The sequence below is a fragment of the Ptychodera flava genome, chromosome 19, assembly GCF_041260155.1.
Source record: "Ptychodera flava strain L36383 chromosome 19, AS_Pfla_20210202, whole genome shotgun sequence".
Lineage (NCBI taxonomy): Eukaryota > Metazoa > Hemichordata > Enteropneusta > Ptychoderidae > Ptychodera > Ptychodera flava.
Window position 1 is genome coordinate 4,167,358 of NC_091946.1, and position 14,003 is coordinate 4,181,360.

The 14,003-nt window shown below is 37.9% G+C and overlaps 1 protein-coding gene across 1 annotated transcript in view; it reads right to left on the minus strand.

The window, feature by feature from the left end:
• Nucleotides 1-126: 126 nt before the first annotated feature.
• Nucleotides 127-14,003, minus strand: part of LOC139118431 (1-deoxyxylulose-5-phosphate synthase YajO-like) — a 388,145-nt gene continuing 374,268 nt past the window's right edge. Inside the window, exons 2-8 of the mRNA XM_070681728.1 lie at nucleotides 6,676-6,818; nucleotides 6,102-6,258; nucleotides 5,475-5,648; nucleotides 4,463-4,560; nucleotides 3,204-3,382; nucleotides 2,356-2,495; nucleotides 127-1,618 (exon numbers count right to left, since the gene is read on the minus strand). Of these exons, the coding sequence (XP_070537829.1) occupies nucleotides 1,532-1,618; nucleotides 2,356-2,495; nucleotides 3,204-3,382; nucleotides 4,463-4,560; nucleotides 5,475-5,648; nucleotides 6,102-6,258; nucleotides 6,676-6,818 (978 nt within the window). The 3' untranslated portion in view covers nucleotides 127-1,531. The remainder of the gene's footprint in view (nucleotides 1,619-2,355; nucleotides 2,496-3,203; nucleotides 3,383-4,462; nucleotides 4,561-5,474; nucleotides 5,649-6,101; nucleotides 6,259-6,675; nucleotides 6,819-14,003) is intronic.

A 14,003-nucleotide genomic window follows, 5' to 3' on the forward strand; every position in this document is an offset into this window, starting at 1 on the left:
GGTAGGGAGGAGGCATCCATACGCCGTCGTTGATCTTTGTGCATTTCCATCATCCAGCCTATCGTGAAATGTGTACAAAGTAATAAATTATTCCTGTCGAGAAATCTGCACAATCGATAAGGCTATGCTTATCTTTGTTTACTACATCATGTATCCTTGTCCAAATGGAAGCATACTTATACTGTGACATGAAGAAATAAATTTGTAAGATGAATGCAATATTTCAGGCATTATACAAAGTACATTAAGACATACATGATTTAATACCTTACACCCAGCACATTGTCAACGGAATAGTACTGTAATATGCTGCACTCATAGTGTAGCGTTTGTAGTGCAGTTGGACCTCGGGAGTTGGACGTACGAATGGCTAGAAGTGCGCTCCGTTCCACAAAGTTACCAAATATTTGACCACACTTTCTGGAATGACTTGCGACAAATTTATGACAAGTTCTTGCAAGTGAGAGAAATGCGATGGAGTCAATCGATATCAGGGGCGTCTTGTATCATAAACAGTGTATATGTTCAGACAGCTTTCAGGTCAAGAGTGATCAATGATTGGCAGCCTGAATACATTGAATGACAAATTCTTCATATTGACAGCCTGAATGCATTGAATGATACACAAAGATAAAGGTTATGAGTTTGACATCACTGTGGGCGTCTTGCAGTGTTCTTAGTTCAATACTGTTTTTTGTAACATTTTTGCACCCCTAAGTTGGAATTTGTATGCCTTTTTCTACTTTCACATACCTAATAAATAAGATAATTTTTTTCACCGTAACTCATTTTTTCTCATGAATGACGAGGGGATAAAATGTTGATTTTAACTCTTGGGGATCCTGAAGGAATTTCTACAGTTAATAGATTATTCAACGCTAATGACAGATTTCTAAAAATGTCTGGTCTTCGTGTGATTTGATAATAAACTAATATTTTGACTGGCGTTTGGCTCTTAGCAAATCGAACAGGTTCATATATATATCCATGGTGGCGATTTGCTCAGTTATTATTGTCATGATTGGCTATCCTTGACCGATGATTGGTAGATAGCTGCATTAATGTTATCCTGACAAATTGTATTACAAAGTCAATGCCAGTTTTTACATGTAACAAAAAGTAGTCATCGGAAATTCACTGCGATCTATCAACAAACGCCAGTGGCTGCCTAACAAGCCAATGAAAAAACCGTGATATTAGATTGCGTTATGATTGCACTATCAAAGATTTGACCCGTCAGGGCTGTGTCGAAATGAACAAAGTGCGTCACTCACATTGTCATTTAATACAGAATAAAAATGGTCTGCTTTGGATATTATCGACAGCATCTAATCGTATTTCAGATGGTTTTGATATTTCATTTTAACATGAATGACAATTTAACGATACACTATTTCAATCATCCCATGGGAGTGACATGCGTAATATTGTAATATCAAAGACTACACGTCCGATATCTGAAATGTACATGTAAGTAATTTCATTGTATTTATAAAAGAATCTTGACTGGTATAGAGAATAAATTTCAATGTCATCTGTTTCTGTCCTCGTTCAGTGCCTTTATCATGTTGTATGGGTACGGTAGTTCGATCCTACTGAGGTCGTCAAGGTCGGACATCTGAAATTGTAAATGACAAACAATAAAAAACAGTGTAAGTGACAAAACCGGCTACGATGATGATACAAATCAAGTTCAAACTTGAACACGAGAAAGATCAAACATTTATAAACGAGTTCTCAGCATACATTTAGAACAAGCCCCGATGGTTATCGTGGATTCAGAACAAATGGTATTGAATTCCAAATCAAATTCATACTCATATTTAAATTTAGAATTACACAATAGATTAATTGTTCTTTCATATTTAACTAGCATAACATATTGTTTTTAGTATTGTTACAGTCTGAGAGTGAGTGTACTTTTACTACATATTGGGTTAGAATGACATATTCATTACACTTTAGGCTAGTATAGCACGTCTTTTGTCATTTTTTCGGTTAGTTCACGGTGAACGCACATGCTACATAACCGATCATGGCCCGGCTTTAAGCTCGGCCACACAACAAGGTTCCTCAGAGAGCAACAAGTAATCGATGAGTCCTTTCATGCATTTAATATCAACTCATTTTGGATCATTCTTTTCACGATTCAAATAACCCTTTCACTGTAGCTCGCATCTGTCGAATTTTACCGGTTATGCAGCTAATCTGATCACTCAATCTGTCCATTTTCTTATCGCTTGATCAGCCATATGCATTGTTATTATTTTGCTCATTCATATGTAGATACGCTGGTATGCATCTCAAAGTTCCCTTTGTTTACAGATCTTAGGTCCATGTATATCAACTCTTTACCTGTTGATCAGAAAGTTCCCAGCCGTTGGCGGCGCCTAAGTTGCAATCTAGCTGTTGTATGGTCTTCGCTCCGATCAATACGGAAGGAATTGTGTCTTTTTGCAGCAACCAGCGAATAGCGACCTCAGCGATGGATTTATCTGTGAAATTATGGAATTTCATAGATATTTAGCATTCGCGTTCCTATCTTGCCACGTCATCATGTCTTCAATCAACATACGTGTACGAGTAAACGTGGGAAACCACAATGTACCCTAAGAGAGTTGCAAAAATGACAATCCTACAGCTCAGGTAAATATACTATGACATCGGTGTAAAATGCACACACAATACAAAAAATAAAAAATCAGCTACAAAAGGATAAATGGTGATACTGCAGGCTTTCGAAAAAAAATAACCAGATCTTTCTCTCCACTGTACAACTACCATTCATTAAACCGTTGAACTAGAAATAAGAAGTCTTTTAGAAAAAATCTCTGAATACAGATTAATGTTATTCTGGATTATTTGAATTAATTTTACAAGAGATTTATTCCGTGTCTCGTGATATCTATCTCAAAGAAGACAAAATGATATAAAATGTAGGACAAGCTGGATTTTGAGGATATCTTCTAGGAGCGTTGTCCTGTCCGCGTATTCTATCAGCATTATTTTGAAATATACGAGATTCCACTTGATCCGCCTTATTCTGATACTGTACGTTGATTGGTTGTAGAAAATGTCACACGATGATTAAAATCTTTTTCCATACAGTATCCATGGTACTAAAATCTACTAAAACTGTCACGCAGATGACAGACAGTTCATATTTGATGTGTTTTTCTTGACTTGCTTGTAATTGGATTTACCGTGTTCTCGTCCAATTCTCGCCATGCCTTCCAGCAAGGTGAAAACTCGTGGGTTGTTGGCAAACTTCGAATAGCTTGGATGACTCTCTCTTTCAAATCTGCGATCTGCCTCCACGAAGCCAACTCTGGTGTCCTCTGGCGGCGCCTGTCCCTGTTTGTATTTACCTGTGAGCCAGCCGCTGTCATCATGGCGACATAACAAAATCGAGCAATTGAAAATGATGAAGTACCTTTGAATGATCATTTAAATCACTGAAAATCTATTATGTGTAAATCTGACCGTACAGGGTGTTGGAATGATCAAAGGAGAGATCAAGAAGAAGTAAACACATTAAGCATTTCCAGTTTTCTTCCCGAATTGTCGGCGAACAAACAAACAAACAAACAAACACACAAACAAACACACAAACAAACACGTGGATGTCGCTCACAAGCTCACAGCTTACGATTGTCATGTAACTATGAATTATTAAAGTCTCATAATCAACAAAGAAACAAAAGAGAAAAGGTAGATCTCTGTCGTCATGATAACCATACACAAATAGGATCGGGGTTCCTCATAATATTATACTCTAAATACTTCACTATTGACCATATTTAAAAAATATCAAGACAGAGTTTACATATGTTAATTCAAAAGACATGACATATACAAAAATCAAACATTGATGAAGTTCAGCCTTTTATCATTCTAAACCCAAGATTAATCAATATAATATATGTGAAATCATCTCGGTTTGCAGGGACAAAGTCGCTATTTTTACATGGCATACTTGCTTAAAGTGTAAAAAATTACAACTTTGTTGAATAGAAACAGATCGTTTCGTGAGAGTCGGTTGGTGAGAGTCGTACACTTGAAATTTTGAACGTGATTTTTTTTGGTTACACTGACACCGTAAAAATGTTTCACTGAACGTGTTGTCTGACTGCAAGCAGAGTTTAGGTTGTGCACAGTTAAACAGTATTTCAGCATGTTTCAAGAAGTGAAACAACATAAACTACTTTAATATCGAACAATACTCCTGAAAAAGGTTAAAAATGAGCGACTTTGTCCCTTTAACTGTCATGAAAATTTTCAAAGGATAATTAGATGTTGTGTAAACGCTGAAGTCACGATTAATATATGTATTTTGTATCGTACGATTTGAGTTACATTGACTGGTCGACAAAATTGTTCAAGTAAATTAAATTAAAGTATAGAACCAAATGCCACTGATATGAATATGGGCGTATACGTAATGAGTCAGCAACTGACTGACCTTTTTAATGCACCCCACGGTAACAAGGCTACACCTTCATTTCTGCACACGTCGATGGCTTCCAACTCTAACGTCCTACTCAACAAACTGTATTGAGCCTGTAGCAAAATGAAATGACTCTTTAAAGTGTCGGTTCTTTGATATTATTTTGAAGAAAGAAAGGAAGAAAGATATTGATGAAAAGATCCATCCAATGCCTAACAAATCAGCATCTATTTTTTCTACTATCTTTTGATTACTGTTTTTTGGCTGGAAACTTAGGATACAAAATCCATACAGGCATCAGTGATGTTACTGTAAGCATTAAATTGGTTTATATTGGTAATTCAATCCACATATAGATAAGAACAGGGACGACCCAAGGCTAGACGATGAAAGGGTCGCCTCACGTAAAGGGATTCTCATTGAACCTTTTCACCACGAACGTTTGGCTAAACGTCATTATCAGTTGTAATTGTGGACCTGTTTGCAGTGACATTTGGATTGGGCAGGTTAATGACACCAATCGGTCCATATGAGGTTATAAAACTATGAATGGATGTTACTAAACACTGTATGCATGGGAATCACTTCATTGACTGTTCACAGAAATGATTGGATGTCAAACGATCGTGTAGGCTTACTGGCTAAATAATCTTTTGCAATTGTGTCTTAAAGAAGTATTCTTTCATTAGAATCGGGGTTATCGATCCCTATTTTCCAAATTCTGGGAGTTATGATGCAATTCTTTCATCCCAGTCCACCACAATTATAGTGTTCGTCTGATCTTGAAAGCATTTTTGTTGTTTGTAAATCGGGCCGACGGCTATCCTTTTCGTCGATAACAATAACTTTAAAAGCGCCATTAATTATCACAACAATCGACATATTGCTGTTTGACTGGCTTGATGAAGTCCATTACAAAATGAAATCTTCCTGAGCGTGATGAAGAATTATAACAAGAACAACAACAAGAGCAATATCAACAATATCAACAACAGCAACAACACAAACAACAACGAAAACAGTATACCTGCAGGCTTATCCAAGGATTGAGTCCCATATTTTTACATTCATAGACAATCTTTAGCATCTGCCAACCTGTTACGTTACTGGCGCCAACGTATCGTACTTTACCACTGCGAACCAAGTCATCCATTGTCCGTAGTGTTTCTTGGATAGGGGTCTTGTTATCCCAACAATGAATCTATGAATGTAAATTCACAAACAATCTGTTGATGTAAATTCACAAAGAATCTGTTGAAGTCCATTGAAATACTCGAAAACACGAAATAAAAAACGTCGACAAAGAGTTAAGTGCCTTCACATTGCTCACCACATATAGCAAGATATGCCGCTCGATTAACTTGCATAAGTACGCACCCAGAAAATTAAGCAGATTTTCGATCGGATTCGAACTCATAACGTACGGCACCCAGTCACCTAGCAACGACATCACAGTCAAACCCGCTGGCCACTGGGCCAAATTCCCACCCTTTCTCTTTGTCGGAAAGAATCAGACAAAATTTGATGTGTGTTGAAGTAAACATGGTCTTTAAAGGCCTTCCCTATTTATGTATGCCGTGAAGTCACTGAGAATAATGGCCTTATTCTACGCACTTCGAGGTATGATAGAATTCGAGTAAAGCTTTTCTTTGACCTGATAAAGATCGATGTAGTCAGTTTGTAATCTTTGCAGACTTTGCTCAATATTCCATAGGATGTGTTTCCTTCCCAATCCTGCTCCATTTGGATCACCTGGTTTCGTGTTGTACCAACATTTCGTCGCAACCACCATAGAGTCTCTATTCTTTCTTCTGCGAAATTTACAGAAAAAAGCGTGTGTCAGTCATATTGCTTGTCATTGTGCCAAATTTGAATTACATCTGTTGAGGCGCGTCTGCATAGTGCATGTAGACATACAAAAAGGAAAAATTGGCGATCGACATGCATATTTATGTCATAGTATTTTATCCTTTGAAAGAAATCGTCCGGGGCTTGTCTGAGATATCTGCGTGGACGCCCGCACGCATCGCCGCACTCTATAGGTCCCCTTGTTCCCTCTGATACATGCAATGTGAAAAAATTACATACTTTACAGAGCCAGATTATGGATATCACATACAGATGCTACAACAAAATGTCAGTCTTGTCAACTAATCTGTCATACTTTCAACGCCGCTAGTAAAGAAATAAATTTCAAACTACACAGAAAAAAAACATCACGAACTTACTTAGCCATCCATGACCCGACATACTTTTCCGACAAGCCATCATTATAGGAATCGGCTGTATCGATGAAGTTGCCACCACACTCAACATATCTATCCAAAATCTGGTGCGATAGGTTTTCGCCACATTGTCCCGGTCTGCCAGACTTAGAGAAATTTAGAGAAAGTAAAGCTTTGTCACTGAAATTGAAATTCCACAGAACATTCGCAGCATTGATTGGGGGGGGGGGGGGGAATCGGGCACAACATGCAAGTTTGCAATAGTTGTGTAGCTTGTTGTCACGTTTCTGATTTTTTCAAATACCCCCTATCAAACTCAAAACGCGTTCAAATGCCCCCTTTCTGACTTGCTATAATTTGACCCCAGGGGATTGGATAAAAAGTAAACGCGGGGAAGGCCTGTAATTTTTTGGAGGTCATTAATCAGAAACTTCAGATAGATTGCGCTCCGGGGACAGATATTCGGACTCTCAAACTTTTGCAATAGGTTTTCGTCAGCCACTTACGAGGCTCATTTTAAAGCTGTTGGAGTAACTGTAAGTTTAACTATCGTATTTGTGTGAAAATCGAAACACTAAATTTTTTCCTACGTAGTTAATGTAGGTATGGCGGCCATTTTTAATTTCACTATACATGGTAGTCTATGAGGAAACTATGAATATTTTTTTCAATACAAAACTAGCTAAATCTGTGTATTTATAGATGTTTTTTAATTCATTTTAACGTAATTGGTCAGACTAGGATGATTAAAAGTTTTATATGTGCAAAAAAATGGATTTTTGAATTTCACCAAATGTTGATTCACTGGATACATCGATACATTGGAGCCTATGAGAAAGCTATGAATATATTTTTTACAATGCTAAACCAACTTAATCTGTGCTTTTGTAGGTGTTCGACAATTGACACAAATGCACTTGGTTCAAATACAGTATTTGAAAGTTCTTATGTGGACAACAATTATGATACTGGAATTTCACCTAAAAGTATAATTTCACTTTTCATGGTACTAATAGTCTACAGCTAACTGTTAAATATTTTCCCTGACAAAACTTGCCATATCTCTAATATGTAAGTAATATGAATTGTTCATTACCTTTATTGAGCTCGATTTAAATAAGACAAGCCTCAAGGTTGCCAAGGCAAGATGTTCATGTGACAGATAACTATACCTTTCTTCAGATTTACAGTTAAATGACTTCAGAGAATGAGATCATGCAGCGAATCATTTTTATCTCCCAGAATATTTCTAAACAATGAAACTGCTTTTTGACAGGACCGATACTTACGAAAATTTAGTGACCCCCCTATAAGCTGTATGAAAAAGACATCGCCCCCCCCCCTTGCAGTTTTCAAATTTAGGTGACCCCCTCGGATTTTGCCTGCCCACCCCTGGCCGTATTAACTGAACGCTCCCTAATGACATACAGGTAACTTGGTACATTGTTTACTGGGATAAACCCTTTCGGAAAAGCCAGAGTAGGTCACACACACAGTGTTGCACTGGCGAAGAATACTGCGATTTAACTAGTCTGGTTCCTAAAGTGAGGTTAACGGCAGAATTGTGGCGAGGAACCTGACTAATATAATTCATTATGGGGTATACCGCACGCAATGCACCGACATTATGTGCCTCGGCCTAGATGATGATGACACGCTTTTCGAGAACACGCTTTCACTGGTAACTAACTTTGGTTCCAAGCATACTGCAACGGCTTATGCGTGAGCTGGGGCATGTATAGGGTGGTTCATGTACTGATTAATCCCGGGGAGGTCAGCCCTCATGTACACGGCTGCCAGTTTGCTTACGAGGTGTTTGTTGTGTCAATGGTTTTACTCTGAATAGCAGCCTGGAAAGGTCAACCTCCAGTAAACTTTACAGCGCCCTCACATGCCTGTATCCTAACAAAAGACTGAGCCAAAACGTACCTAACGGACCCAACAAACCCGAACGGGCAACAAATGCCGTAAATATAATGAAAATGAAGACAAGACACGTGAATAACTTTGACCATTAAACAGTACAGTACAAACGCCACTGGTGTCTCGTGCTAAAAATACACGAAATGCATATGCCATCACGAGGAACTACGGTTCGTAGGATACCCGATCCTTCAGTGCGACCTTTCACATACAATGACTATTTTCTCAAACCAATCCCGAAATAAAACAACTAACATACACCAAAGATACGGCACATTTTACATGGAAAATCGAGACAATCAAAGTTCCGACCAATGCGACACTTGCGCACGACAGAAGACTTGTTGTCAATATGTACATAACTAATACACCGCACAATAAAGCTATTGAATTAGTCGACAGAGCATTTAATCAGAAGACACCACCATACAAAATCAAAATACCACCAATAAAATACATGCTGATTATGCTTGAAATAATCTTACAAAACAACTCGTTTGAATTTAACAATTAATTTCAACAAGTATGTGGTTGCAGTATTTGATCTCCAGCTTCATTTACCGGAAATTGCCTATATCTCGGGAGACAGAAATTCGAGTAATACAGCAACATCCTGAACAATATCGCTCTGACTAAGATTCAGGGACGATGTAGTTCTGAAATTCATTGAAACACAACATGAGCTCAATCAATTCATACAGGATTTTGACAAAATTCATCCTACTTTCAAATTTTCGTTTGAAAGCTCTTCTCAAGAAATAACACTACATAGTTACATCTAATTAACATCTGTAAAGGCCATCGACATAGCAAAACAGGACAGCTTGCTTAAACTGAGTGGGTGCATATTTTGTGGAATCTTCACTACTTGTCTGTCATACATACTCCTTATTGCCTGTTGAATGCGATTAATTTTTCCACTGTCCATGTTGTTCCTGGGAAGGAGTGGACGTTTGAACAGAAGGCTGAATGCTTGTATGTATGATATTGTATTAACTGTTTGAATCTTTGATGAATCATGCCTACACCGCTTATTGTATTTATTCAAGGTCGACGACGACAACTGCGATCAAAGTAGTCAGATATTATTTCAAGATCACAGTGAGAGTATCAGTGGAGCTCTGGGTAAAACGATCACACGTTAACCCTTTCACCACCATGGTTTGTCCTAAATCCATTCTTTTCTATGTAAAGTTGGACCTGTACACAGGGAACTGGGGGTGCAAGGGTTAAGGCTGACGCACGTACGTTGAAATAGTAAACTATGAAGGGTGGTCGATCACACACCACGGTGAAAGTAAAGTAGAAAGATGGCGGGAGGATTTTCATCGACAGTCCTTGAAGAATATCACAGTGGTAGGAGTTGATATGCATTGCCGTAACAAAAAGTGATAAATTTATGGCATGGTTTGAGCAAAACTTCAGAATATACATGAACACATTTCACAGAAAAGTTACGTCCTATTTACCGGTCTACTCGAATTTCAACCACAAGAACACTCTTCACAACTTTGCTGTCGTACAAAGGGCAGCTTTTTCACTATTGTTTTTGAAAACAAAGGTGACTACATTTCTTCAAGACACGGTGATATATTTTGTTCTCTCCATCCCTGCTTTAGGATACGTTATCAACCAAACATCCTCATCTCTGACGTCAAAAATCTTCAGAGCTTCAAGAGTCTCGGCATTGATCATTTCGTGTAGGATGGTGTCCATGTTTATCGATGTATTGTTGTATTTTTCCTGTGTCAACTTTCTAACGATAGTAATATCTGTAAAAAACGTATGTTATAATAGTAGTCACATGAACGTGTTCGTGGGGGCAGCATACTTCCACATACATGAAGGAAGTTCCAAAAACTTAAACTATGGTACAGACCATTACATCTTGCGAGGTGTTGGTCAAAATAGAAAAACAAAAATCAAACCAAAAAGTTTTTTGGGAAAAAAATCTTCAGCCTAGTTGCAAATTAAAAAATCAGAATGCAAATGTGTAAAAAAAATCTGCAAACTTCTTTAAATTCTTGAAATTTTTTGAGATTTTATCAGCAGGAAGCAGCTATCTGTATTACATATACCCCTTTAACTGAAAATTGCGATCACCTCATCTTTTAATGAATTTTATCTCTGATCACTTTAAAATTATAAAATTGTAAGTCAGTTTTCTTTTTTGTTTCCTACGTCTTGAGTAATTGTTTCTCTAGTTCCAATTTGCACGGTGAACCCCGATTCTCACCTCGGACATTTGTGTCATCCCGACAGTTCAGGTATGGGAGAAAAAACGAAGTGTGTTTTCCCGGTGTAGCATAACTGTATCTGTTCCAGGATGTGAACGGCGAGGAGGACCCACTCTATCGTCATCATCGATACCGGCACCTCTATACTTGTAATAAATGTCGAATCCGCCGGTCACTATGTTAGTATGAAAGTTAAAGTAAGGAACTCACAATATCCTAAACGCCTGGCTGTTTTGCACTAACGAATATCAGGGTCTATTTAAACAATTCATAATTTTTACAGTTGTTTGGAATCAGCTCACTGAATTTTCAAACAATACTGTCACAAATTGCTCTGTCACATGTGTTTGATCACGTGACATCTCATATGGAATTTCAACAGTGACAGTGGAGAAGTCACAATAATATTATTGAAGCCATCAAAAAATTCAGTGTCAGTTTTGACAGAGCAAATTACCTGAAAACTTCATAAAAATAGAAAATTGCATGAACACTGTCTACACTACTACATGAAGACACCTTTGACCTCAGGAACTTGATCGATTAGTTTCATCAGACTAATTTAGAGGTGATCGAACTATGGAGTTAACCGATTCGGTTAAGGGTATATAACCGGCAACCATGTAAATTCTTTATCGTAATTTTGTGAACAGATCAAGTACATCCTTGTGTGAACGTGGAAATTTCTTAGTTTAAAACAATCAATTATATCAACCATTTGACCATTTTACTGATATTACGAGTCACTTGGGATGTTGTAAATATGCTCAAATTCAGTCGCATTCACAATTCCAACCTACCCAAAGCCAACTCGCCTCATACGAACTCGCCTGATATCAACTAGCCCTGAACCAATTTGTAATGTTTACGAGTGAATCGTCCTGACAAATCATCGACTCCAAATAACATCTGACCACAGTCTCCATGTGGTCTGTTAGACGCGATATTCACGACGCCAAACAGGGCCGTACTCTGCTAGCAGTACGGTCCGTAATAGGTGAATAACAATTGTTCTGTGCGCATTATTTGATTAAGTTGTTTTATTATCGAGACAATGCTTAAAATTGTAGACGTGCTGTTTGGTTGAACTTGATGGATTAATCATGATAAGATCATGTTCATAGAGCAAAATGATATAAATTTGCTGCTTTCAGATTTTGAATACTGTATGCACTGTGAAAATTGCGTTGGCAATTTTCTTCGACCTTTCATCTCTTTCCACTGCTTCAGTGCCTCTTCCATGGATACTCGACATCGAATTCGAAGATATGTCAACCTTAGCACCATTTATTGTCATGCGGAGGAGACATGCTAAATATACCAAGAGCAGCTGCTGATAATCAGGATGCAGTACATGGAACTGTCAGTGCCACGCCCTCTGTAACGAACTTCAGGAAGATACAGATGCCCTGAAAACTGAGTGATACTCTGACTAGTATCAGTGGCCAGTAACACTGAGGATGAGGATGAACATTGTGAGGACATAGTGCAGTAGTTTGTTGGTGTTAAACTGTTCTGTAACAAAAACAAAAGAGACATGAAACTGGCTGAAATTTGGTCTGTGAGTTTACTCTTCATGTATTTTGTTTATTCTCATAAACCAGAGCAGAAATTCCCACTGAGTCACAGTAAGATTTATAATCAAATGTCACCAGAAAACTCCATTTCCAATTTAATTTCAATTTTCGCGGGATATCCCCCTCTCGCGTTCGACCCCCCTCTAGTTCGCTGCGCTCACTTGCTTGTACCAATACTCGCCTACTTTTGAGCATGGATATCGGTGGGCAAAACACTCACACACCTATTTCACCACTCCAGGGAATAGTTGGAAATGTACATGTAACTATATAGCCATCAATCCATTGCTGACACCCTCTGCGTTTTGATAACAGACTGCAACATGATGTGTAACCACTTAGCGATACTAACAGCTAATCACTTATAACAATATGTATGTTGGGGTTTAATTGTACAATTGTTATTTTATTTATATGGATATAATGAACGAAAAAGTCCTTTAAACAGACTTCGTCAAACCTTAAAAAAAATTATAAATCTGACAGTTTGCTCAGAAAAAAATAAGCACATCATGACTCACTTGAATAAAAAATTGAAAAATTTACAATTGTAAAAAAAATATCAGGGTCTGATTGTGACTACCCCCCTCCCAATATCTAATGGGCCGTTCCTAGCAATATTAGCTTTGCCGGTATGGAGTTTGCCAGTTTTTCTCTAGATGTCAGTGTAATAAAATGTTGACAACATACGGCGATGTCTATAATCATGTGTATATATAATATATATATATATATATATATATATATATATATATATATATATATATATATATATATATATATATATATATATTATATAACTAATAGTTTGGACCTTTCTAATACTCAAGACAACAGCATTTACACATATATGTAGATTTCTATATAGTAGTTTTATCTCAAAAATTAAGCCTATTATCACATGAAACTGGCCCGAATTCCCACCTGTGTGACGTAGAACAGGACGGATAAGGAAATACGAATTACCCTGTTGTACGTCATCCAACCGGAACTTTTTTCTTGCATGGTACCGTTCATACATGCGCGTCGCGACGTGAACATAGACCGATTTGTCGTGATCGGTGCCGTGCTCTCATGACACTTTGTCAAAAAGCTGACCCGATAGATCCACACATGGAAACTAGAAGGCATGTCCAGCGAAATTTTGAGTCGCTAAAACTATAGCTGTTCCCGAGAATCGAATGGGGATACCGCCGATCCAGTATAGTCGCCTCGTAAGGCTCAATGTGGACGTCGTACCTGGCGATCCCGGTTGGCGATAAACTGAAATCTTCACCTCAACGGTAGTTCAACTGAATAAGTGAGTACAGTAATCTTCGGGAGAAGCGACATTCGCGCACAAGCATAAACATAGGGAAAGAACAGTCCCATGGGTGGGGAGAGAGGTTTTTTGTGCAACGGTTTACCTTATTTGATTATATTAATTTTGACTGTGATATTTCAAATAAAGAGTTCAACTCCACTCCGTCTGACAGCTTTATATATTACCGACAAGTCCTTATCTCCTCTCCAACTTGTGTATACACCATTAATTGCTCCGAAAACATTGCCAACTTGCTAATCCGCTGTCCGTATCAGCGGATTAAGTGATTGA